At 40.4% G+C, this 26,546-nt stretch overlaps 1 protein-coding gene across 1 annotated transcript; it reads left to right on the top strand.

Annotated features, from left to right (window-relative positions):
- Positions 1-406: 406 nt before the first annotated feature.
- LOC134487411 (acyl-CoA (8-3)-desaturase-like) lies at positions 407-24,631 on the top strand. The gene is made up of 12 exons (XM_063289200.1): positions 407-765; positions 3,348-3,458; positions 6,428-6,625; positions 8,788-8,889; positions 8,984-9,112; positions 15,283-15,340; positions 15,891-15,967; positions 16,567-16,664; positions 20,876-20,972; positions 22,473-22,552; positions 22,682-22,807; positions 24,257-24,631. The coding sequence occupies exons 1-12, from the start codon at positions 517-519 to the stop codon at positions 24,306-24,308; spliced, it is 1,377 nt and encodes a 458-aa protein (XP_063145270.1). The 5' UTR covers positions 407-516; the 3' UTR covers positions 24,309-24,631.
- The last annotated feature ends 1,915 nt before the right edge of the window (positions 24,632-26,546 follow it).

Below are 26,546 nucleotides of genomic sequence, written 5' to 3'. Positions count from 1 at the left end.
CCCAGCAAACCAGCAAAATGTATTTGACCCAAGGTGCCAGCATAATTAATTAAACCTTTCGGAAAAGATTACTACACAGTACATAAAGACTGTTTATGAGTCATGAAATACGGGCTGCACCACGGGGAAAGATGGGTCTTCCAGAAGCCCTGCATAGCGAAAACAAAAGTGCTGAGTCTGTTTGCTAGGGCGGAAGAAATCCAGGAGCACTCGGAAGGTGGATCGCTTGCCAGGGACGTAAGTATTAATCAGATGGAACGACGCAGCTCGGTTACATTCAGCGGCGTAAGTGAAGGAATGGAGCCACTGGTAATTAAGAGAGGCTCCTGAGAGCCAATGGCGTTTCCCAGCAGTTCGACGGGCCAATCAGGTGTCAAAGAGAGAGTTCCAGAAGAACGGGCTTGATTGAACGTTCTTGATCTTTCTGTTGGTGGAACTTCGCGCGCCGGGGTGTCCGGGGGTTGGGGTTGCCACGAAGAGATCCTTGCCGGAGAAGAATTTAATCCAGTGAGATAAATGGCTCCTCCGCTGCAGGATACCGAGGTGAGGGTCGGAGTGGGAGAGAAAAAGGCGAACGGGAGCGAAACCTGTTCCCGTCGTTTTTTCACGTGGGAAGAAATCGGGCTGCGCACGGGACGGATTGAGTCTCATCTTCACGAGAGGTGGCTAGTGATTGACAGGAAGGTCTACGACATCAGCAGCTTCTTCCAGCGGCACCCGGGAGGCTCCAAGGTGATTTCCCACTACGCTGGGCAGGATGCCACGGTGAGGAAAGCTGCGTCTCAAAACGCTAGTTGAGCGTGGGGAGATCTGGATTGCCAAAAGCGTCACTCATCCCTGAAGGGAAATCTGGATTACTTCTTTCTCTTCACTAAAGCGGAGCTCACTGAGAAATTCAGGGATTCACGCAGTTGTCCCCATTTTGAATGGTTCCTCTCTGGGGAATGATGGCTTGGAGCTGTAGACGGTTTTGCTTTCATAACCAGGACTTTTCACACTAGCGGAAAGCAGCTTCACCCCTCCTTGCTAATTTTGGGTGGTCTCTGAACTCTCACTTCTCAGTATAATCTTTTTAAAGGTTTATTTAAATGCTCTCCCAGGCAACATTAGTGTCACCTTAATTTCATATCAACTAATTGCTAATTGGTGTTTGGCAAGAAAAGTTATTTGAGTCCATTTGCTTCACTAAAATGCTATTTTATATTGTTTGAATTTATAGTCTATTTGCACTCTTTAAACAGCATCATTGTTTTAAAAAATAGGTCATAAGCCTCAAAGCACCTGTGATGATACAACATTCATTGAAATCCTTGGAGTAAGGTTTAATAAAAATGTTTAAGATCACAATGTAAGATATGGCATTATGACACCTTTAAATTTTAAAAATGGCCCCATTAAAAACAGAGTCTCTAGTTTTCTTATCTTTTGTACAACAAATATATGGATTTCAATGTCAGTTTTAAATTCCTACACAAAATATCCAGTATAACCTTACAATATTACTTCAAGCCTGCCTGCTCATCTGTGTTAATCATATGTTGTTCAGAAGAAGAAAAGTAGGTTTTCTAATGCTCCCATTGCTGGCAGCTGGAAGCAATTCTTCCTCATCACAAACTTTTTGGCAAGTGGCCACCACAAGCCTGCTCTTACACTGTTTTCTTGGGTAAGCTGATGTCTTAGGGAGTGATGTTTGCTGGAAGTACTTTTAAATTATTTAGCTCCAGATTGATTTCCAGCATTTGTAATGTCAAGACTATTTTAATCGTATTTGAAAATTTCACTAATAAGAGTATTTGTGACTGCTTGATTAAAATCTTACCTAGAGTACCTATTTTCCAACACAGGATATATAAGGGAGAAGTATAATTGTGAGAGAGAGCCAGTCTGGTGTAGTGATTAAGGCATCAGACTAGAAACCCAGAGACCGGGAGTTCTAGTCTGACCTTGGGCATGAACCCAGCTGGGTGACCTTTGGCAGGTCTCTCTCAGCCCTAGGAAGGAAACAGTGGCAAACCACTTCTGAGAAACCTTGCCAAGAAAACTGCAGAGACTTGTCCAGGCAGTCTCCGAGAATTGGACATGATTGAATGGATTAAAAAAAAAAAAAAATTGGCCACATGAAGAAAGCTGGGATTGTATGGTGGGATATGATTTTAGACTTAATGGAAAATATTTTATCAGCAAAAGGTTCAGATGACAAAAGTGTAGTGATGCTTGTGTTGTAAGAGTGGAAGTTACACTGAGGAAATTCATTATTATTTTTAGAAAGCTCTCTTGTTATTTGCTGTTTGTGACTGGAGAAAGAGGATCCATGGATGGTATACCATGGTATGTAGTTGTAAGTGGGTGCATGTGATTATATGCACGGACTAGTCCACAATAAATGTGCTTAAAATGGGAGAGATGTACACTGGAATGTAAATGCATGATGAGAAGAATTGCAGACAAATGCTGTTTGCTCTCCTCTATGCTCCAAAGTGCCTTTTGCTTTTGAATCCAAAAGTGATACACAATCACACATGTTTCTACAAAAGGATTTGGCTGAGCTATTTAAAATTAGCAAATTAGGTACTCAAGTTACCAGTAATGATTACTCTTGTGTGTGTGTTATGTGTGTTTATATATACACCAATTAATAGAGCCAGTAAAGTAAGAAAGGCGTAGTTGCAGCGCATTTTCTGCAATACATTAAGGGAGGTTTACTTTTTTCAGACTTCTGCGTAAGCCAAAAAAAAGTTGTGGGCTGCTTTAAAGAATTGACCAATTAAATTAATATGACTCTTAGAACAGCCACTAGTACTTTTGAGGATTGTGCCTGAAAAAAATAAAGCTGCTTAAATGAATCGTGGAGAGCTACATATATGAGGTCCAAGGTACTTCTTCCAAATCCTTTTTGAAACATGTATGGCCCTAACAGCCAGGATTTGCTAAAAGTGAATACAGGTAAGCTTTTTGTTTTGCTGCAAAACATGCTTTAGAATGGGGTTCACTATCTGAGATCCAGGGCTATGTGTCCCCCAAGCCTTGGGTATAGCCCCAGAGATCTCTGAAAATTTCAACCAAACTTTCATTTTTAATATCTTAGAAATAAAAGAAATATTAAATACAAGTTATCATATTAGCTATATTTAGTTTTAATTAAAATTAAATATAAATGAAAGCAATATTTCTGTCTACTAATTTTAGAATTATGACTCCCAGCTTACCACTTAAAGTGGATGCTATCAGTGGACCAGGAAAAAATGTACTCTCCTGTTTTAAATTCAACCTCTTTGAGACTACTTTTCACATTTCAGCTTAAGTCTGTGTTTCTCATTCTGCTCAATATTACAACTTTTCCCTCCCAGGATGCATTCACAGCATTTCACCTGCATAAGGATCAAGCAAGCAAGTATTTGAATTCATTGCTGATAGGGGAACTGGCACATGATCAACCAAGTTCTGAGCCCAGCAAGAATGTGAGTGTTCATAAGACATCAGAATTGGGAACTAACATATATTTCTATGCCTTTTTAAAAAACTTTACAGTGCAGGGAAGAGAAAAATCAGAATTCTGTTTTGTATTAATAATTGTACACTAGAGGTAAGGAACCTGTGCCCTTAACAGCTACAGTCAGCACAGTGAGGGATGCTAGGGATTGTAATTAAGCAGCAGAGGACTACTGGTCTTTATTGCACATTATATGGTACTGATGAATGGGGATTAACGGATGGGAGACAAAGACTCCTGTTCACCTGAACCAAAATCCAGATGAGTATTATGGTATAGTTAGGATAAGGCTAATATACCCCACTCTTTCTCCTCTGCCTGACCAGTCCATCTGCATATCCCAAGTGCCCTATCTCCTCTTAGTCACTGCTACATGCTGCCATAGTCGTGACCTTTCCCATTGTTCCCTATCCCTGAACACCCTGCCTGATCAGTGCTCAGACAAAACACATGTAGTCTGGTCCGGTCAATGAATCATCTAAAAACTGCTGGTCTACGCATGCACCTTTTGCATATCTCTAGAAATTGACAGGGCTATAGATTAAACTGGGAAGCTGGAAAAAGATCTTTGGAGCAAGCAGTTGTAAACCACTTCTGTATTGTTGCCAAGGAAACAGCATTCAATTGTTCACTCATCATCAGGAACTGAACTCTATTTGAAGGAAAGGTGATTTTTGTCTATAATATAATACAGCCAGTTTGGTGTAGAGGTGAAGGTGCTGGCCTAGAAACTAGGAGACTGAGTTCTAGGCCTCCTTTAGACATGAAAGCTGGCTATTTGGCTTTGGGCCAGTTACTCTCTCTTAGCCCAGCCCACCTCACAGGGTTGTTGTTGTGGGGAAACTTGGGGGGCAGGGGTGTTAGGTATGTTTGCCGCCTTGAGTTGTTTTAGCTAGGTGAGATCAACTGTCAGCACGGGGTGCGGTGTCATCAATATGCTGATGATACCCACTTGTACATTTTCACCCTGGGCCAGGCATGCAGTGCTGTAAAAGTCCTTTCCCAGTGCCTGGAGGCTGTGTGGATCTGGACAAGGGAGAACAGGCTTTGGCTTGACCCTGGAAAAACGGAGTTGCTGTAGGTTTTAAGGTCCCCCTGATTCCAAGGATTTTCCATCTTTAACTCTGCATGGGGATACACTTCCCCAGTCAGAGTTGGTGTACAATTTGGGGGTCCTCCTGGACTCTTGGCTTCTGCTTGAAGAGCAGGTGGCAACTGTGGCCGAGGGGCTTTTGCACAGGTTTGTCTTGTGCACCAGTTACGCCCATTCTTGGACCAGGAGGCCTTGCTCATGGTGATTCATGCCTTAGTCACCTCCTGTTTGGATTACTGTAACATGCTCTACATGGGGCTGCCTTTGAAGAGTACCCGGAAACTGCAGCTGGTCCAGAATGCAGTGGCATGGGCAGTTTTTGGCATTTCTTGTTACACCCATGTAACACTGCTGCTCTGTGAGCTCTACTGGCTCCCAGTAGGCTTCCGGGTACAATTCAGGGTGCTGGTCATCTTCTCTAAAGCCTTCCATGGTATAAGCCAGGCTGTTTGCGGGACTGCCTTTCTCCTATTGTTTTTGCCCGCCCCACCAGATCTAGTAGAGATGGCATGCTCTGGGTCCCTTCTATTAAACAATGTCATCTTCTTGGACTCCAGAGTCATGCCTTCTCAGTGACAGCACCTGCCCTGTGGAACTCCATCCCCCTGGAGATTTCGATGACCCCAGCCCTGTTAGCCTTTTGCAAGGTATTGAAGACCTGGCTGTTCCCACAGGCATTTAGATTAGGGGGAAGATGAGCTCTGCTACTATTGATGATTAATAGTTAGCAGTTTATCCTTGGGCACGGGGTGGCGGGGAGAGTTATGTTTGAGCGTGTTGTTTGTTTTTAATCATGTAAGCCTCCCAGAGTCACTTGTATGAGATAGGTGCCTATATAAATGATATAAATAAAGAATAAACCCTGTCACTGAGAACTTTCTATGTGATGGGATTAATACTGTTGTAAAGACTAAATAGAGCCTCGTGTGGTGCAGAGTGGTAGGCGGCAGTATTGCAACTGAAACTCTCCCCACGACCTGAGTTTGATCCCAGCAGAGGCTGGATTCTCGGGCAGCCGGCTCAGGTCGACTCAGCCTTCCATCCTTCCGAGGTCAGTAAAATGAGTACCCAGCTTGCTGGGGAAGGTGACGACTGGGGAAGGCAATGGCAAACCACCCCGCTCTATAGTCTGCCAAGAAAACGTCACGAAAGCGGCATCCCCCCAAAGGGTCAGACATGACTCAGTGCTTGCACAGGGGACCTTTCACCTTTCACAAAGACTAAATAACAGAAATCATAGCTGAGTAAGACTGTGCAGTCAAATTGTCTGCCTTGGCCTTCTGCAATCAGGTATTCTCCAATGTTTCTTGGGTTGTGACTGTGAATTCTGGGAGTAGTAATCCCAATAATCTGGAATGCTAATTAGTCCTGGATATTTAAATTGGCAAGAGAAGTGTGTGAACATAGTTCCCTTTAAATATGTTGCATAGCCCTAAGTATATCATTAACCTCTTTTAAAATTGGCTGACTGAAAAAACAGGATGATTTTAGATTAGAGGATTTGATCTTTTTGAAAATTATTTTATTCTACCTTTGTTTATTTTTTGTTTGTATTTTTTAAAGTATTTTTAAACCACCCAATGGCTGAAACTCGCTGGGCATTTACAATAAAACATGCTAAAAATAAAATTTGAGTTAAACATATACGTACAATACAATACAAAATAAAATAAAAGATACTATACAAACTAGGAAGCATCGAGGTGGTTGTCAAACTCTAAAACAATACAATTTCAAATATTTGTATTTGACATTTCATATTACTATTTGTAGCCATGTGTGATTAGGGGACTAAGCAATTTTTTCACCTTGGAATGACATCTACTTGTTGGGTTTTCCCACAGCAATTGCTTATAGAAGACTTTCGGGAATTGCGATCCACTGTTGAGAAAATGGGACTTTTGACGCCAAATCTCCTGTTTTTCTTTCTGATTTCTTTTCATATTATATTGCTTGATGTTGCTGCCTGGTTGATTATCTGGTATTTTGGGACATCTTCAATACCATTCTTCACAGGTCTTGCACTTTTTACTATTGCTCAGGTACAGTATGGATCTTTTCCTGTAATAAGAATCAATATGTTTTTCCATATATGTGGAGGATTTAAAGAATTCCATGCATTTCACTAAAGTGAGACACAAGATAAATAACTTCAGCTCTTTGTAACACTAGATTTTAAGGCTTTTTTAAAATGGTAGTGAAATAACATTCCTTACATCACATGACATAACAGTTTTAGCATCTGAGATATTTCCACCCAGCTTTGCAATGTAACGGTAGTTGGCAATTGTTTATTTTTCTGAAGTTAAAATCAAATTACAGGTAGTCCTTGGTTAACTACAGTAATTGGGACTGGAATTTCCATCACTAAGCAATGCAGTTGTAAAAACCGCATCCCAGGCAAGTAGGCCAGCCGGGGCTGCAGGCAGATTGGTACTACAAAGTACAGGCAAGCAGGTGCCACGGGCAGGCGCTACAGAGTACAAGATTCCCAGTCCCACCCTGGGGCTCTTTGGGAGAGAAGGTGGTAGGAGCGACTTGCAACCTCCTGCCGCCTTCTCCATTGACTTTGCTTGTGGGAAGCCAGCAGGGAAAATCGCAAATGGCGATCATGTAACCACAGGGGCTGCAATTGTGGTAATTGTGAGCCAGTTACCAAGTGCCCAAATTGGTTTTTTTTGTAAGAATTTTATTAAATTTGAAACAAAGATAAAAGCTACAGAAAAACAAAAACTACAAAAAGAAAAAGAAACTAAAAAAGTGTGAAACACAAGAAAAAAAGAATTTTAAAGATTACAGACAAAGGTCACTTCCAACTTTCAACAGCAGGAATATACAGCAATTTCCATGGTCAGACCCTTACTCTATATCAAACTAAGTTCACATTATTTCTATAAATCCTTCCATTGACAACTGTACAAATCACTAATACAATCGCTCCTTCTCCTTATATAAAAAAGAATGTATGTATGTATCAACTTCCCTCCCCCTTAAGACAACATCCATTTAATTATTTCCTCCCTACCACTATTTTATATATTTCTGTCTACTATAATAAAAATCAAGTTATATAAACATATAAATTGTCTGCTTTTATAATTAATAATGCTGCAACAGTCTTAACCCTATCAAACCTAAAGATAAATAAAATATTGTGTCATATCAATACCTTTTAAAGCTTACAAATCGAAAGTCATGTAAATCTTAGTCCAAATCATTAAAAAAGTAACATCATAAGAGCCTCATTATCAGTCCAGTTACACATTCTTAATTTCACATATCTCCCTATTACACATAAGGGATTTTTTTTACAAAAGTCAGACAGCCCAACTGCCCTCCTCAAAAACACTAATTTTCAGCAAAGAAAAAACTCCCACCAAACCTATTCTCTTCTTTCCCACAACACTGACTCAGATAGTCATAACATTTCCCCAGCAAAGCAACTCCCTGTTGACTGTCATTTTAACCCCCTCATCACCAAACTGTAATCTTCACCTGGCATTACTTCAGCCTCACTACAACAAAGTCCCCATTTTTACCAAAATCATCGTCATAACGTTTTTAGCCAGATGACACACTTTAGCAGCAATCTCTTCTCCGTTATCCCAGACAGACTGCAGAATAGCTTGACAGCACTCTGAAAGGATCTCTTTGAAAATCTGCTTACGCTCGCAACGCAGCTTTGAGAAATCTTTAAAACTTTCCGTACTTCAGGCAGTAGCTTATAGCACCCCCTAGATAGTTGACTTGCACAAATAGGAGCTAATGGGTTAATGAAAAACTTCTGTCTGAAATTGACAAACACGTTTCTCCCTCCTGCTGTGGCTTCCTCTAGGAATGCCCTCTGAGTCTTAAAACATCAGTTACTTATGTATATCCAGATGGCAGATAAGTAGAGATGGAGAAGGAAAGGGTTCTTATTCCTGCGCAAACCACTGCTATAGAAAGAAGGTTTGCCCTAGTGCAGGCCATCTTAGAACTGTGGAACTTACGTCTCCCAGATCATGATGCTAGTTGAGCTGCTTCATCTTTGAACTGTCTGCCTTTTCAACAAATTAAAGGTTGCAGATTTACATAATGTTATTTTATTTAACTTGAATATCCCCCAGAAATTTGTTTTTTAAAATGCATTGATTTAATTTTGTATTGTATTTGAAATTAATTTCAATTTTGTTTTTAAAAGTATTTTCCCCCCCACCCCCAGGGTCAAATGTCCTGGCTCCAACATGACTTGGGTCATCTTTCAGTCTTTAGAACATCCAAATGGAATCATGTGGGTCATATGTTCTTCATGTCACTAATGAAAGTAAGTGCCCTGTCCTTTAAGAAAGCTTTCCTTTTTGTCATCATATAAGGTTGAAGTCTACTCTGTTCTTAATCTTCTGTCCCCTTTCTTCTAGGGATTGTCAGTCAAATGGTGGAATAATTTGCATTTCCAGCATCATGCCAAACCAAACTGCTTTCGTAAAGACCCTGATCTCAACATGCATCCCCTTGTGTTTGCTCTAGGGAAGAAACTAGCTACAGAGGTACATTTGTGGGGTACATGTTATTGAAAAGCAGCTTTAGAAGAACAAATAGGAGACATTGAAGGCAATAAATGTTCATTATCTGTGTTTTGTGTTTGCCAACCCATTTTGTTGTTTTTACTTTTTCTTTCAAACTTACTTTGTTTGATTTACTGCGTCCTTTTGTTTGATTTACTTTTATGGGTAGTCCTCATTTAGCAACCACAGTTGGGATCAGCAACTCAGTCGTTAAGCGAAACCATGACTGTGCTTACAGTCTTACTTCAGCTTTCCTTTGCTTTACAGACCTGCAACGGTTGTAAATGCAAGGACTGGTCACAGAGTTATTTCATCACCATCCTAACTGCGAATAGTCACTAAATGAGGCAGTCACTAAACAAGGACTACCTGTATTCACTTTTGCTCTTTTCATGTCAGTACACTGTATATGTCTCCTAGTTGGTGGGATGCAGGCAACAGTATGTTGCCTTGCAAGGTAGTCTTTACACTGAATAGTATAGGCATACTTGGGGTAAATCTGATCTTTGGTTGGCAGAAGTGTACCAAAACTGACCAATATTGTATCTTTACAGTTAGTAGGGAGTGTGTCATGGGGACATGAGCACAGCCTAGTGACTTACTCTACTGTTTCTTTGATGGATTGCTTATGTGCCATTAAGATGTTTTTGACTCCTAGCGATCATATAGATAGATTTTCTCCATAACAATCTATCTCTAACCTGTTCTTTCAGGATTCCTAGCAGCACACTCATCGCCACTGTAACTGAGTCCATCCACCTTGCTGCTGGTCATCCTATTCTTCTCTTTCCTTCCACCTTTCCCAGCATTAGCTCCTTCTTCATAGAGCTATATCTTCACATAATATGTCCGAAGTTGGATAATTTGAGCCTGGTCATTTGTGCCTTGAGTGAGAACTCTGGGTTGATTTGTTCAATGATTTATCAGTTTGTTTTCTTGACTGTCCACAGTATTCTCAGGAGTCTCCTCCAACACCAAATTTCAGTGGTGTCAATACTCTTCCTATCCTGCTTCTTCAAAGCCCAACTTTTGCTTCTATAGAGCATCATAGGGAATATCATGGCTTGCACAATTCTGATCTTTGTAGGTATAGACACATCTGAAAAATTATGTGAAAGCCTCAGTTGACCAAAGCCATGGTGGAGGTCCGTATTCCCTTTGCTGATAACCATGGTGGATGGAATATTGCAATGTGGAATGTCAGAAGAGTACCGGTAGTCCTCCTTTAGTGACTGCCTCATTCAGTGACTGTTTGCAGTTATGACAGTGATAAAAAAGTAACTTTGCGACCAATCCTCACATTAGCAACCTTTGCAAAGGAAAGCTAAAGTAAGATCGTAAGCACAGTTGCAGTCTCACTTGGCGACTGCTTCGCTTAACAACCAAGTTGTGCCAATTGTGGTCACTAAACAAGGACTACCTGTAAATGTTAAAGCCTGTGAATGAAATGAAAGGAAGTAAAATGTGAAATTAAGAGGAAAGGGAGGATGTTATCAATTTGGTCTGATCTTATTATGGGTTGGAGTTGATAAATACAAGCATTGGAAGTAAATGTGTGAGTTTGACTATGAAAGGTCTAAAATTTGTTGGAAAGTATGCACTGGTGTTGGTGCTTTTGAAAGTAGTAACTGTAGTAGCATGGTGATAGTTGGACATTATGCTCCAGTAAATGGTGAAAATGAAACAATCACAAATGAAGTTTGGGAATATTGTACTTTATTCAGAATGTACTTTATTTAGGAGAAAAGGTTATTTTGCTAGGAGATATGACTAGTTGCATGGCCATTCAGAAAGCCAAGAATGAATGAGAATGAAAATTGTTTGGTGAGTATCTGCTTAGAAAAAGATCTGTTTATTTGTTTTGAATACATGGTTTAAGCACAAGTCTGTGCATACACATAAGATGAATGGATCTAAAAACGTTGTTTTGTTTGTGATGAAAATATTGAGAGAATCAGTAAAGGATACTGAGGTAATGAAAATTTCTGAATGGGAGATAGACCAGATCATAATTTAATAGTGCCAACAGTGGACTTTGGGGAAAAAAGAAGTAAGTGAAAGAAACTAGCGTGAAAGTAGAATGGCTGCAGGAAAAGAAGTCTGAGTAGAAGCTGCTTGGAAGACAGTGAAAAGTATTATGTTACAAGGCACGGCAGATATGAGTAGTCAGATTAATGAGAAGTATTAAAAATGCTTGGAATGATGAAGTGAAAGAGGTCACGAATGATGGGAAAGCACGTATAAAAATGATTACCACAAAAATGGGGACAGGTGAAAAATTCCAATAATGTATGTATAGGGAAAGGTAATTCAAAGAATGTTGTCAAAGACATAAGGAATATGTTAATATTAAAAAGAGGTTAGGGTTAACATTGAAAGAGGCAGATCATGTGATCTATTTGATAGGAATAAGAATTGTTTTCACAGTTGGTGAAAAGGGCTAATCTCAGAGCCTCCAAGCAAAAATGAATGGAAATAAGAATAAAAATGGTGGGAATAGGGTACTTACAAAGCATGTGTAGTAAAGCAAAAAGGAATAGAATGAATGGGCACTGAATAAATACGAACTGAATAAAACGTGAGAGGCCAGTAGAGGAGAGGTATGTTGAGGTGGCCAGTTAGAAAGAAAGAATTAATGAGCATTGGATTGTAAAACAAATACATGAAGGAAGAGGGAATGGGTTGAGGATTATTGTAGGATGGAGTTGACAAGTTCTTCAGAAAGAGAGGTGGGAAGTTAAGAGAACAAATGGTAATGTATGAATCGGTATATGGATGTTTACCAGGATAGAATTGTATAAAAAGTTTGAAAGGTGATGGCCTAAACTAAATTTACCTATATTTCCTTTTCTCCTACCCTTGGTCTTCAATTTATTTTGTTTACTGCTTCTTTTTCTTTTTCTGCACTTTACATTACACTACTTAGCCAAAAAAAAATATCATGTGATGGGTATGTATATATGTTTTATGAAATTTAATTTTTCTCAGCTGCCTTGAGATATCAATAAAAAGGAAGCATATAAATCCTAAAATAAAATCTAAATACTCTCTGCAGTTGCTATTATCTGCTCTTTATTGCAGGAGTAACTGCACAGTTCTTAAGTGAAAGTCTGTGTGTATGCATGTATTGAGTAGTTGAAACATTCTACAGTTAGAGAGCCTTATGGCCTTGAAAGTTAAAGCAATACTAAAAGTTCAGTACAAAGTATCTTTATAATTACATGTTATGGCTGCTCTTAGCCAGCAATCTAATATCAGGCAAAAACGCTACCCACAATATACGCATAAAAAAGCTCCCATATCACAGGTAGTCCTTGCTTAAAACTGCCCTGTTTTGTGACCATTCAAAGTTATGGCACTGAGAAAGTAACTTCACAACAGGTCCTTGTACTTGCAACTGTCACAGTGTCCCCGTGGTCACATGATCTGAATTTGGGTGTTTTGCCATCAGCAGGCATTTGCAACCATTGCAGCATCCCGTGGTCATATGATCACCATTTGCACTCTTTCCAGCTGGCTTCTGACAAGCAGAGTCAATGGAGAAGCTGGCAGTAAAATCGCAAGTTGCGGTCACGTGATGTCTCGCATAATGACTACGTGTATTCTCTTAACAACCACAGCGGAAGTGAGGTCATAAGTCCATTGCAGTCATGTGATGTCTTGCTTAATTACCACATTGCTTGGTGATGGAGTTGTGGTCCCGATTGTGGTCGTCAAGCGAGAACTACCTGTAATGAGTTAGATGTTATCATTGACGCTGCCTATCATTGACACTAAGAAGCGATTCTAGAGTTTCAGGTAGGAAATTTTTTTAGCCTGCCTGAAAATACCAGGAGGGAAGCTGAAGCCTTTTACATGTAAAATATATTATCTACTACTGAGCTATGTCTTCCAGTTTTCTCAGTTTAAGCAGACTATTCTACAGCCAAACACTTTTCTTCCAGTAGTGTAACCAGAAGCAAGGTTAATAGTTTTATTCTGAGTACTTTTTTCTTTGATTGCCAGACCCTCTGACTTTAAGATATTACCCCAAGTATACATAAGATTGCAACCAAAAAATATATGATCTTTCAGTTACAAATCTTACTTTTTTGTCTCTGTGCCTGATGATGGTGATGATTTATTAAATGTGTATGCCATCTAATTCTCAAGGACTCTGAGCAGCTCACAACAATCAAAGAAATTACAATAATATTAATAAAACATAAAAAATAACGATAAAAGATGTCACGTGCGATGAAGTGAGGTGTCTCACTCTCCCTCATCGAAGAACTGGGTGAAGAGCCAGGTTTTCACAGCTTTTCTAAACAACAGCAGAGTGGGGGGCCATCCAAATCTCAGGGGGAACTTTGTTCCAGAGGGCAGGTGCTGCTACAGAGAAGGCGTGCTTCCAGGGTCCTGAGAAATGTCATCGAAGGCACCTGGAGCGTGCCAACCCTGCAGGATCAAATCGGCTAGGCAGATGTTATGGGAGACAGGCAGTCCCTCAAGTAACCAAGCACTATGCCATGCAGAGCTTTAGAGATAACAACTGGCACCTTATATCCCATTCAGAAGCAATCCAGCAAGCAGTGCAGCTTGCGAAGCAGAGGTGTTTCATGGGCATACCAAAGCATGCCCATTACTGCTCACACTGCCACATTCTGGACCAGTTGAAGCTTCCAGGTGGTCTTCAAGGGGAGCCAACTGTAGACAGCATTGCAGTAGTCTAGCTGTGGGGTTGGCTAGGGCATGAGTGACTGACTAAAGGGCTCCTTGATCTTGGAAAGGGTGCACCTGGTACACCAGATGTGTGCAAAGCCCTTCCTAGCCACACTGACACCTCTTCAAACAGGAGGTGTGAGTCTCCCAGTTTGCATACCAACCTTGAAGGGTGAAATGCTACCCCAACCAAGGTCAAAGATGGAATATTCCCAGATCTGGGCAGTTCTGACACCACAGCCACTCAGTCTTGTAGGACAGAGTTACCTGTTCTTCCTTCAGTTCTCTTAGCTGCAGCTGATCTAGAATGCAGTGGCACGGACAGTAGTGGATGCAGTAGTGGTACACCCACATAATACCATTGCTATACGAGCTCTACTGGCTCCCAGTAGGCTTCTGGGTGCAATTCAAGGTGCACCTTTAAAGACCTACGTGGCCTGGGGCCAGGTTACTTGTGGGACCATCTTATCCCTGGTAGTTTCTGCCCATCCCACTACTCTGGCAGGGTGGGCATACTCTGAGTCCCCTGGGTGAAACTGCCACCCGGTGGGGCCTCAGAAGGGTGCCTTCTCTGCCCTGGGGCCTGCCTCATGGAACAGCCTCCCCTGCGAGATGCAAATGAACTTCGGGAAAGCGGTGATGACTTGGCTTTTCCCTCAGGCTGGGTTGTTGATGGAGCAAGTTTTACCAGGCCTTGGTGTTGTTTTAAATGGTGGGGTGGGGTTGGTTTTAACTATATGGTGATTTTTATTCTTGTTAGCAACCTAGAATTCTTTCTGGCAGATTAGTGGCTATATAAATTTGTGAAATAATAAAAGTAATAGTAATAATACAAAAAGCCCAGCCTGCTATTTGTAATTTGAAAGCCCAGGAAGGCACATTTTAAATGTAATAAAAAAAACCCAAAACCTAATAAGCTACAGTACTTCCTTGAACAGAATGTACAATGACAAGGATCTGTGTTTTCAGAAGCTACTAAGCCAGCCTTAATTATTATTTTTATCTTTTTATCTTCTTCATTAAATTAAACACAATGATAGATGCAAACAGAAAACTTCTTTATCTTCCTGCCTAGCCTGAAGGCTTCAGGAAGCATGGCAGATGGCCCTGTAACATCATTCCAAGGGGCAAAACAGAAATTTTTGGACTCTTGTGGTGGTAGTGATGGGGTTATGAGGGTTTTTAGGGGCAAAAATAATGCTTTAGCTTTGATACTTAAAAAAAAACAGGTTGTTTTAAAAGAGTGCAATAAACCTCTGCAAGAATTAAGGCACCCATTTTACCCCTTAAACATCTGTCCAAACAGTCAGTAACTGAACATTTTGGCCATGCTCACACTAGGGGGCTGCCCACAGTCCATGGGTTGCACCAACACAGAATGAAAGGGGCATGACAGTGAGAAAATAAATCTCTTTTGCCTAAATTAACTGCCAATGTCCCTTTCTTCATAGATTGGACTGCAGAAAAAGAAGTTCATGCCTTACAATCATCAACACAAGTACTTCTTCAGTAAGTATCTCTATCACTGAAAAATACCACATATCTGCTATTTATGGTAACTGCACTGCCCCTTCTGATTTGTAGAACAGGAAGCTACAGGTTACAACATCTAAGATAGTGGGCTTTGCAAATCAAAGGGTATAGGATAACCAAAGAAGACTTATATGTTGGGATCCAGGATGAAAATGAGAGTTGACAGTGTCATGTCATAAGAATTTGGGAGTAAAGACAAATGGTCACATCAGAAGTGGAGAGTTTGAATGTGAGAAATTATATCCTGGTTTGTGACTGCAATAAAGATGTGCAGAATGTGGAATTACCACAAGAGAAGATAAGATTGAGGGAAGATAGAATAATAAGTTCTTTACCTTATTGCCTGTTGAAACGTCAGCTTTTGAATGGATTAAATTGAGCTGTGTGTGTGAACAGAAATATAAGCCAGATGAGGAGAGAGAAAGCCTAGAACACATTATAACCATTATAACTTGGTCAGAAGTAATAGGGCAAAAGAGTGCATGTGTTCCTAAAGAGGTGTATGTTTCTTTTCCTTGTTTAACAGTAATGGCACCACTTTTATTAGTTCCCTTCTTCCAGTTGTCCGTATTCTACTTCACAATCAGGCGCAGAGAGTGGGTGGTAAGTATGCCTACCATTAGGAACATGCACAAAATGGGAAAAAATGTTTTGTTTCAGATCCACTACATGTCATCGTGTTCTGGAAATTCTGTTGAGCTGTTTTGGGTCAGCTGCAGTTTGGCAGAACTGAAACCAAGAATGCTTTGGCTATGCCTGGTTTCAGGTGAAACAAAATCTGGGCAGGACAACTAGGGCTCTTAGTGTAGTTTATCCCAGCGATCTGCCTGCCCCCGCTTTCCCAGCACATTCCTCCTCCTCAGCTTCTAGGCTGCTGGTATCCTAGCATGGTATGTCCCACAGGCCCACGCATCTTACTATTTCCCCTTTTCCTCCCTCCCCTGCCTCCGTTCAGGCACCACCACCAACGTCCTTTGATTTATTTTCCCCAGTGTCCCAACCTCTGAACTTTTTCTAGCCCAAACAGCTATATTTCCATCCATGCATGGAGTAAAATGGTTCGTGCATGGAATGTTTTGCATATCCCTACTTACCATTCTCCAAAAGCCTACACTGCCAGTGGGAGCTTATTTTGTGTGTAATCTTGTAGCATACGATTACTTGTAGAAAATACTGTCTTTTCTCTCTTTTGTCTGAAACAGGATCTAGCCTTGATTACCGCTTACCAAATCAGAAACTTCCTTATCTACATACCCATTATGGGATTTAATTATTTTATGGCATACTATTGGCTGGCCAGGTAACACTCTTTTTTTTTTATGGTTAGGTTCTGTATAGCTGAAGGTTAACTTCATATCCTAAATTAATTTTTTCTTAAGTAATTATCATCTACTCTGAATATTTTTGATGTCTAGCAAAAAGATCCTTCTAATTCTTCCATTGTGCCAAATCCCTTAAATAAGCCAGCAAACCTTGTGGTGTGGGGCTAAGTTAAAAAGTATTAAAATGTGGGTAAAGAAATCCCTGTCTCTAGCTTTCTTCCTTGTAATCACTCACTCTACTGCACTGCTAATACCAAAATTCAAAAGCAATTTGTTTGAACTAAAATGAGTTGGCAATATCTCAGAGGCAACTACCTACATGCATACTCACCAGCTCCTGCTACAGTGAGCCACAGTCTATTTGCAAATCCTTTGCCACAGTCTTGGCTCTTTTCTCGCAGGCTTTCATCAAAAGCGGTCAGATCCAGAATGGTTTCTTCTTTGTGCCATCTACTGCTTAAACCCTTCCCTGCTGCTTTGCTCCAGGATTCAGACCCCTTCCAGATCACCTCAACCTACTGAACCAGTGGCAGCACCCAATTTAAGCCAATGATAACAAAGGCATGTCCAATCCCTGCTTTATATTAGTCCAAGAAAGGATTAAAACGATCAAACCTTTAGCAAGATACAAGACATTTTGGTCAAATTGCACAGGACAATCTAAAGCACTTGAAACAGCGCTGCTTAAAACAGCTGCAGTTCCAAGGGCAGAATTTTCCCAGTCACCTAGATGACCTCCTCTGTTGCTCAAAAAAAGCCCCCCAAACAGTCCTGTCCAGTCACAAAAGTTCTAATCACCTTTAGCCTCCCAGCAACATTCTCCCACCTGGATTGCTCCATTAAATATAATTAAAATGAACTTCACCCCTTTACATTTCTCCTTGTTTTATCACAGCATTTTGAACCCATCTGACATTTCAATAATATGCACCACTAAACCTGTAACAAACACAGCTCTTCAAAATTTCATTTATTTTTGTATGGTTTCTCTTTCTTACTACCATCAGTTATGAACCCAATCATAATCCATTACCTAGCCTTGTGGGGAAACTCCTCAAGTATTCCTTGGAAGCCTTGACAGAATGCAATCTGCATTTCTTGGGAATAGTCAGAGTTGATGTCTGCACAGGTAGTGTCAAACTTCTGAAATTATTCTGCAGGAATATAGGCCACCTTTCTTTTTCCCCACACCAGGGGTTGTTCCAAGATTTCAGGAAGCTTATGCAATAAGCAAGGAATGAATGAATGACTCCCTCCCCATGGAACCTTAATGTTACTAGTGGGTTTGCTACCATAGCTAGAGAATCAGAGCTAGGCCTATAAGGCATACCAGAATAAAAAAACCAATGTCATATATCTAAAGCTACTTTTATTGGAACAGCTATAGTAATAGAATCTTGCAAGTCTGAATGTGTTCCCTCCTCCCTCACTTTATCTTTGTGTGACTTAGAGAAGGGCTTTCCTAAATGAATTTCCTTCATTTAGTTCAAGGTAGTTTCCAGTGCTCATGGCAATTGCCTTTCTATTTCTTCATGAATGTGAAATTTTCAGGCATACTACTAACTTCAAAAACTGGTTCTTACATCTACTGAGAGTAAAAATGTAGATATTAGTATGCTGCTGAATTCTTTTGATTATAGCATCTTTTGGGCCTGCCACTGATCCAACAGCATGGTAGGATATCCTCGGCTGGAATTGTAGTTTGGCCTGGTAGAATAGGGTATGAGCTTATCCTCTTAGAGCAGGGCCATTTTTGTTGTATGAACCTCCAATCATACAGAAGCGTTCAGCAAAAATAATTTCTTTTCTGGCCCTGGCTACGTTGTCTTCGCATCCAGTGGCAACAAAAATAGGCAATTCTCCCTGGAGCGGGGTCTTGCTATATATATTCATCTTGGGTCTTGTTTGCAAAGGTTCTTGGAGGAAAGAAGGAGGAAGAAAATTTCACATGTCTCTCATCACATTTATGCCCAATATTCCAGATATTTCTTTTACTTACTTACCTACTTTGATGGCAATGACAACCTTTTGGGTGAAATTTCTCTCCACAAATATCACTCTCAGTTGGTTCTGAACCAATGTCTGCAAGGCACTCCACAGGTGCACCACTCATGGTGACACATAATTGGACATAGGCCAAAGACTTGTTCTTGAAACCTTCCATTTCAGTTGATGTTATCAGGGCCAATTGGCTTCAGGATGTCCTTAATCTTCTTCTAGTTAGTACATTTCCTCTTCGCATTTGTAACACATAGTTGTGCCTTGGGCATCCATCTTAGGAGTCCTGACTGAAATGGGCACAAAAAACACAGCAAGACCATGCTGCAGTTGCCTTGACTGGATCTGTCCAGTGTTGAGAGGATCCAAGCAAATGTATCCATCAGATAGCTAGAATATTCTCCACAGTGGCCCTGTTCTTGTGGCCCATCCCTCCCTAGCACAGAACAGGTCAAAAGAAGCCACTGACCTGCTATCTGTGGACCTAATAAAAGCAGAAATATAGATACATTTTGCTGCTCTTATCACCACAATATAATCTCTGATGTGGGCTCTTACACATTCTTGATCAGATTCACTCTTTTTCTCTAATTTTCTCTAGGCATCTCTTCTGTCATTTCATCTCCTGTAGGTCCTTAGAAAATCAGGGAACCCCCTAGGATCGACAGAGAAAGCCTGCATAGGGTAATCTGATGCTGGGCCAGCTGCTTAATCCACAATCAAATTGTGGATGAAGGTGATCTTATTATATACTGAACTGGCATTTAGTAGCAACAGCCAGAGACTAGGGCCGCTGAAGATCCTGTAATTTAGTATCAAGAGTGAATACAGGAGCTGAAAGGTGGTATTGGTCTCAGCCATTCCCCCCATATTGCCTGTGTGTTTGCCTTCTTGCGGTAGCAGCTTTCTCCTTTTGCAATTCTTTCATTTTATCCTGTTTGTGGATGTAAATTGTAAATAAAAGCTAGAAATTTGCTTGCTTTTCAGAAAAATAAATAGTTTCACTTGCATTAAAAGTCACTGAACACAGGGCTTGCTTTCTTTAAGAATCTGATTTTTTCCAAAAAAATACGACATGCAAGTAGTCCTTGACTTACAACCGTTCATTTAATGATGGTTCGAAGTTATGACTGCCTCGGGGACAGTGCTTTACAACCTGTACTTACACGGCTGTTCTGCCCTACGGTCATGTGGTTGCAATTCAGGCGCTTGGCAACTGGCTCACATTTACATCTGGTTGCAGCATCCTGCAGTCACATGATCACGATTTGCAACCTTTTTTGCTGGCTTTCTGCAAAAAACGTCCATTGGGGAAGCTGGATTCGCTTAACAACCATGGTAATTTGTTTAACGACTGCGATAAAAATGGTTGTAAATTTGGGTCAGGTCACATGGTGAGTCAACTTACGACCACAATGACTTACGACAGAAATTCTGATTCCAACTGTGGTTGTAAGTGGAGGACTACCTGTAGTGTAATTTACATGTATTACAGATCCCACACCGGCAGTCTTTGCTTCAGGCAGACAACTGTTCTTCTGTGCTGCTCTTTTTTTCTTGGTGCTCTGAAAAGAAATTCCTGCCCGATCTCAAAAGACTTGATCACCTGCTATCTCTCAGCAAGTCTCTCTCCCACTCCTGCTGGGGACCTCCCTGCAGAACCTCCCACCAAATATAATTACTATAAAGAGAAAACTTTATCTATTTACATTGATATGGAATTCAACTTCTCCTGAACAGATTCATTGTTAACAAATTCGTTGAACTATCTCTCTTGATCCCAAGATATCTTTTCTTGTCAGTAACAATTGCCTCAGTGCAACAGTACTTTTTTTGTCCCAATTACACATTTGCGATGTTGCCTGTTACTCCAGTTTGGAGAGATCCTTTTGGAATTTTTCATAATCACTTGCTTTATTAGAATAATTTGTACACAGGAAACACTAATACGTATCCCTCCAGTTTGGGCTCTTCAATCAGTAATCAGTTTTAGACTAATATGGGATCTACCTTATTCCAGAGTGGCAAATAGCTTTATTGAAAACCTCTGGAAAGTCAAATATGCAATCTGCATATCTTCATTATAATGAATTGTGCTTTCATTCCATCTTTAATGTATACCTGCTTCTGTAGTATTATGTGAAAGGCTACTTAGCAAAAAATCTATTTGACAATATATGTGACTTTGCAGATTTTTAGAAGCAAGTTGGTTTATCTGGGTTTCACAGATGAATCACATTCCAATGAATATTGACTACGACACAAACATGGACTGGGTATCTGCTCAGGTAAGTCTATTTCCTGTTGTTCAAAGCATTGATTTTTGAGACAGATCATAGAATGGTTTTAGAAAAATGATGATGCCAAATTGGAGGCGGACTTGAATCTTATATTTTCCCAATTTGGCAGTCCTTGAATTCATACAAACTAGATACACATGCATTCCATCCAAACTTACCCCTGCATAGCTTGGCACACTGCTCAGCCTCTCCTTTCAATAGAAACATCAAGGAGACATTTAGTTTAAAATTTAAAAGCAGCCAGCAGCAGATATCAAAACCACCATCACCACCACAGAAGAGACAAGAAAAACCTGACTGTGAAAGATTGAAATCCTGTGACCAGTCAGTACAGAAACTGAAGTAGGTGGGGGAAAAAAAAGATCCAATGTAGAGTAAGGCAACTTTTTATCATTCTAATGCAGGTATCTCTTGGAGAGGTGGGATTGAAGATGGCAATGCTTGGAAAACATTTGGAAAATGTCAGGAAAAAAATTGAAAATTTCAGGGATGAAAAGTTTTTCATTTCCTATTTTTTTCCTAAGCCTTTTTTTCCCCTTAAAAATGGCGAAAACCTTTGGAAATAGTAAAGGGACTGTAATGAATAATTCTCTTTCTAAATAACAAATGAAATAAGACAAAGAGCTCATATATTGCTATCCTTCATGCCCACCAAATAATTTCTATTAACTTGTAATGGGAAGACATGTAAATTACCTTGGGTATCAGAGCAAAGCAGTTCCTGTACACAGGAGAATCAGTGAATAGAACTGTCAGATGCAAGAGGGGAGAATGCCAAATTGTTCTTGTTCTTGCCTTAAGGTGAAATTCCACTTCCATATGGGGACAAGTAAAAAGGGAGAGAGGGAGGGAGAGAGATTGCCAGAGCATGTTTGTTCTGTGCAAACATGGGGGCATGGCTTAAACATGCAAGTGGTGGTGTGGCTTAAAACAAGCTATGTTCCAGGTGGAATGTAGATACCTGCACACACATACCCTGGAGATTGGGGAGACAGAGGATGGCTGCCTCAGGAACAGCCCTTTCGCTCTAGAACACCCTTCCTCTGAGCTAACATAAGCCCTCATCTTTTTACTATTCAGAAGGGCTGTGAAAACAGTCTTCTTTTATCAGGCTGGTGGGGGGTGGGGGTGGGGTTTTCCTTTAATAGATGACAGTTATTTGTAAGGGTTTTAATGTATTGTTTTTTTTATGTTGGAATATGTTTGAATGTTTTAAAATTGTATGCCTCCTAGAGTCTGATGGGTAGGCAGCATACAATTTATTTTAAGTAGATGAATAATTACAAGTAATAGCAAAATGCAGTCCCAGCTTCTGTGGGATCCAGTTTATGCTAGTGAGAGATAAAACAGATCCAGATCTCAAGCTCGGCATATTGCTCACTATCACCAGATGTTCCATTGGAATAAAAATTAGGATGAAGTCTCAGAATGGAAATATTGTATAAGTATGTGAAACAAGAATAAATATCCTTTCTTGTTTTCCCACAGCTCCACGCAACTTGCAATGTGGATCAGTCGTTTTTCAATGACTGGTTCACTGGTCATCTGAATTTCCAGATTGAACACCAGTAAGTCCTTAGGGTAACAAAATTATTTGGATGACCACCTAGCATGGTCCTAGTGGACAGATCAGTATGTGTAACAATGGGGGTTTAAATCAGAGAAGCTTGAACCTACCTTTTTTCATTTCTCCACAGCCTTTTCCCCACGATGCCTCGCCACAACTATAGTAAGGTGGCTCCCCTTGTGAAATCTCTCTGTGCCAAGCATGGTATTCCCTACCAAAGCAAACCCCTGCTTACAGCCTTTGGAGACATTTTGCAGTAAGTATGGCCTGAATATTATGAACTCTGGTTTGACAAGAAAAAATAGTAATTGTATCACATAAACAATTAGTCAGCTGGAGTGGATAAAGGGACAACCAAAACAAAGCCCATTTGATGTCTCCCAGACATGGTCTATATAGTGGGGATAGATGAAGGACTCCTAGCCCATGTCTCACTTGTAAAGGCAGTTCCTTGAAATCTGGAGCTTTGCTAGGCAGTAGATAGCTGGTAATGAGAACTACAACAACAACAACATAGATCCAATAGATACTGTAAGTAAGTCTTGCTGAAACGGATCATCTTTAGATCATGATGTAAAACAAGCAAATGGCTTACCAGAACAGGAAATTCCACAGTCTAGTAGTTTGAGATCTGGTCCCTTGTATCCTCCAGCTATGCTTCTGATGGTCACGAAGCACAACAAAGTTCTCACATTACCTTCGTGGTTAGGTAAGATCAGGGCAAAACTAAAATAGTCCTTGGAAAATGATGATCAGAATACCTGTTTCTTCACATTTGGGGAAAAATCATTGTGGAGCAAGTGGATTACATATTAGGATTATGGCCCCTAGGGAAGAAATTCAGCTTTTTCCTCCTTGCTGTTTTCTGCCAAAATATCCTTATCTGAAGTTATTATTCATCCCATTAATTGATCATTATTTATATAATAGAATGAGTAGAGCGTCAGATGAAACTGTTTTCACATAGAAAAATCAGGGAAGGAGAGTAACAACTGTTAGGAAGTTTTACATTTCTACAAATTGTAAGGCGATGGAAGAGGTGTAATTGATAAATATCCGTATCTTGTTAAGGCTGGGCCCCGCTTGTCACATACAGTTTCAAATCCAGGTTTGGCATACAGTTTTCTGTTTGGAAGAGGTAAGCTAGAAAAGTGCATTACCGTATGTCCTTGACATTATCTGTCTCTGATTAAAGTTGAATGAAGAGAGCTATTAGTTGACATCTTTGTAAGCTTGTCCGTATGGCTGGGCTTCCATTCAAGAGAATCCAAGGCTGCAGCGGAAATGCATTTTCCGCTGCTTTAGGAACATCACATGGATGCAGCCTATTTTGCCTTTAGAGTAGGAGCAGGCTCTTGGCTAGAGAAAGAAAAGAAAAAAACAGAAAGTGATAAAATAACACACACGCTCTGCCTACATTGCATTGAAAGAACATGGGAGAAGAAATCAGGGATTCTGTAGGTTACCTCCCACTGCTCCACTGATAAAGCCAGATTCCCTTGCCACTAATTGCAAAGGAAATTTTTCATTTTCCCTATGCTCAGTTGCAGTGGGAAAGGACTCTCCATGTATATTGTACATAGAGGTGGTGATCAAAGAAATGTAAGGTGGTAAGAAAGATATTGAAGGGTTGGGAAGGCACACATTGCGACTCATACTCTATATTCCGGCTTCTGTAATCAAAGTCCTGTACGCTTTCTTGCAGATCTCTTAAGGACTCTGGGGAAGCATGGCTTGAAGCATATCTGCATGGATAAGCATTAGTTTGAGAATGAACTCCATCCTGATGAAAATGGCATCACACACTGGAGGGCAGCTGGTGGGCTAAGGAAGAATGGGGTATCTGGTGGGTGAACAGGATAAATGATAACTTTGCTGGGGTGGGGTAATTCTGATACTTTTCTTCATCCTCTGTGCAGTGTTTCCTTGGGCATATGTTCTTATTTGTACTGTGGCATTTGGGAGATAGTGAAAGGAAAGTTTGTACTCATGTATGATCACTTATATTTCACTTGTTGCTTCTATGAGATTGAAACCTGGCCAGCTTTTTCCTTGTTTTGGAGAGGGGAGAAGGTTGTCAAATGGGACAGGCAGAGAGTTTAGGGCAGAAGGGCAAAGTAATGAGAAGAATGAAAATGAAACTGTAATGCAGTTTGTGAACAACACATGTTACATGTTACTTAAAGGACAACTTGATGTTTTATGATTGCTTGCAAGGTCCAGTTTCTCTTAAGAGTAAAGAGCAAAGTTCTTAGATCAGTTGAAACCCCACTGGTGGGTATGCTCAAGTTTGAATCTTCAGAAATATTAGTTGTGCTTGGTTAGGTTTTTAATGTTCTTAGAGAGAGAGAGAGGAGAGAAAGTTACTCATATGTGATCCAAACCATGAGTTCTGCAAGGATTGTTTACTCCTGAATGGATCTTTCCATATTGTATTCAGAAACTCATTTGAATTAGACTGTCAGCAAGACCATATGGCTTCCATGCTATCATAGTCCCAAGTCATCTTAACCAGAAACTATGGCCCACATACATATCAATTTTTGAGCTTCAGCAGAAATAGCACCACTGATGCTCAGTTGTATGCAGATTCAATGCAGAGCCTTTAGCTCAAAAGCGTATGGTAGTAGGAAGGAGGACTCTTCCACTGTACTGCTTCTGGAAAGTTAAGACCTGGGGTTGTGACATTTGGCTGTCAGCATGATTGGTTGGATTTCTTTGTTAAATATCTGTTGTATTAATATGTAATTGGTGTTTTTCAGTCTTCTGTTGATCCTTTAACACAGCCCTCTAGGATGTATACCACTTCATGTGTACCTATTTTATTTATTTGTATCTTTTAATGTATTTCATAAACTGATTTGACTAAGTGCGCATGGTTGTCTTTTTATTGTTGAGTAGTATAAATTTGAGCAGGAATGCAAAGCTGAAACTTCTCTATGATTTTAGAGAATATAATTTCCTTCAAATACATTAAACACCAAGAAGTAGGAAGATGGGGAAGATATTTTTTTCTTCATTAGGGGTGGAGACCATGGAAAAATGAAGACATTGTTATCCCAGTGAATTGTATGGAAGCCTGCTTCCATACAAACAACTGATTGCACTGAAGCAGATTATCCATGCATGACTGCTCTGGGACAGCAGGATCTCAACTAGTGCAAAAAGAAATAGGCAAAAAAAAAAAGTTGACATCATAAATGTGTAATTATTGTATAAAAGTTACTTTTAAAGTGGGATTTGGCATGAATTTAAAATGGGTCTTATATTAAGCCCAGACTGTTGCAAAGGTAGAAGCAAACCTCTTCTGATGAGAATACCGCATAAGTTCTTTAGCTTTCTTCCTAAAGCTTCAAAGTTCATAGTGATGTGGTGGTAACTGTTCTTGTCCTTGTACAGGTAGTCCTTGTTTAGCGACTGACTTGTTTACTGACCGTTCACAGTTATGACAGGGATGAAAAAGTAACTTTGCAACCAGTCCTTGTATTTATCACCTTTGCAAGTCTGGAAAGCAAAGGAAAGCTGAAGTAAGATTATAAGCACAACCACTTTGCTTAACGACTGAGTTGCCAGTCCCAGTTGTGGTTGCTAAATTATGACTACCTGTACTGATGAGCAGGACCGGATGCTTCTCAGTCTCTAGGAGGCTGCTCTGTCATCTCTCTGACCCATACTCCCAAGAAATAGACACTTTATAAGCATCAGATGCAGGTAGCACATACAGTACTGGTTTTGTATTTCTTTTACTAGGGAGTCACTAGCTCTCTTACCTGACAATCTACATCAGACAGGTAGTCCTCAAGTTACGACCATTCATTCAGCGACTGTTCGAGGTTATGGTCGCGCTGAGCAAATGATAGTTATACCTAGTCCCTGAAGTTACAACCTTTGCAGCGTCTCTGTGGTCATGTGATCAAAATTCAGGTGCTTGGGAGCCCACCCGTCCTTAGAATTTCAGGGTGCTTTAACTACCCCCATCCACCTATCTCCTGCCC

Source organism: Candoia aspera, chromosome 1 (assembly GCF_035149785.1).
Source record: "Candoia aspera isolate rCanAsp1 chromosome 1, rCanAsp1.hap2, whole genome shotgun sequence".
In the NCBI taxonomy this organism is placed as follows: Eukaryota; Metazoa; Chordata; class Lepidosauria; order Squamata; family Boidae; genus Candoia; species Candoia aspera.
Note: the sequence above shows the minus strand (reverse complement) of the source record. Positions and strands in the feature narration are given on the sequence as shown.

Bases quoted from the DNA above. Each gene is read 5' to 3' on its own strand.
- LOC134487411 (XM_063289200.1), top strand. From the start codon at position 517: ATGGCTCCTCCGCTGCAGGATACCGAGGTGAGGGTCGGAGTGGGAGAG. The intron at 8,890-8,983 runs GTAAGTGCCCTG...CCTTTCTTCTAG, and splicing joins TCTTCATGTCACTAATGAAA to GGATTGTCAGTCAAATGGTG. The intron at 15,968-16,566 runs GTAAGTATGCCT...TGTCTGAAACAG, and splicing joins TCAGGCGCAGAGAGTGGGTG to GATCTAGCCTTGATTACCGC.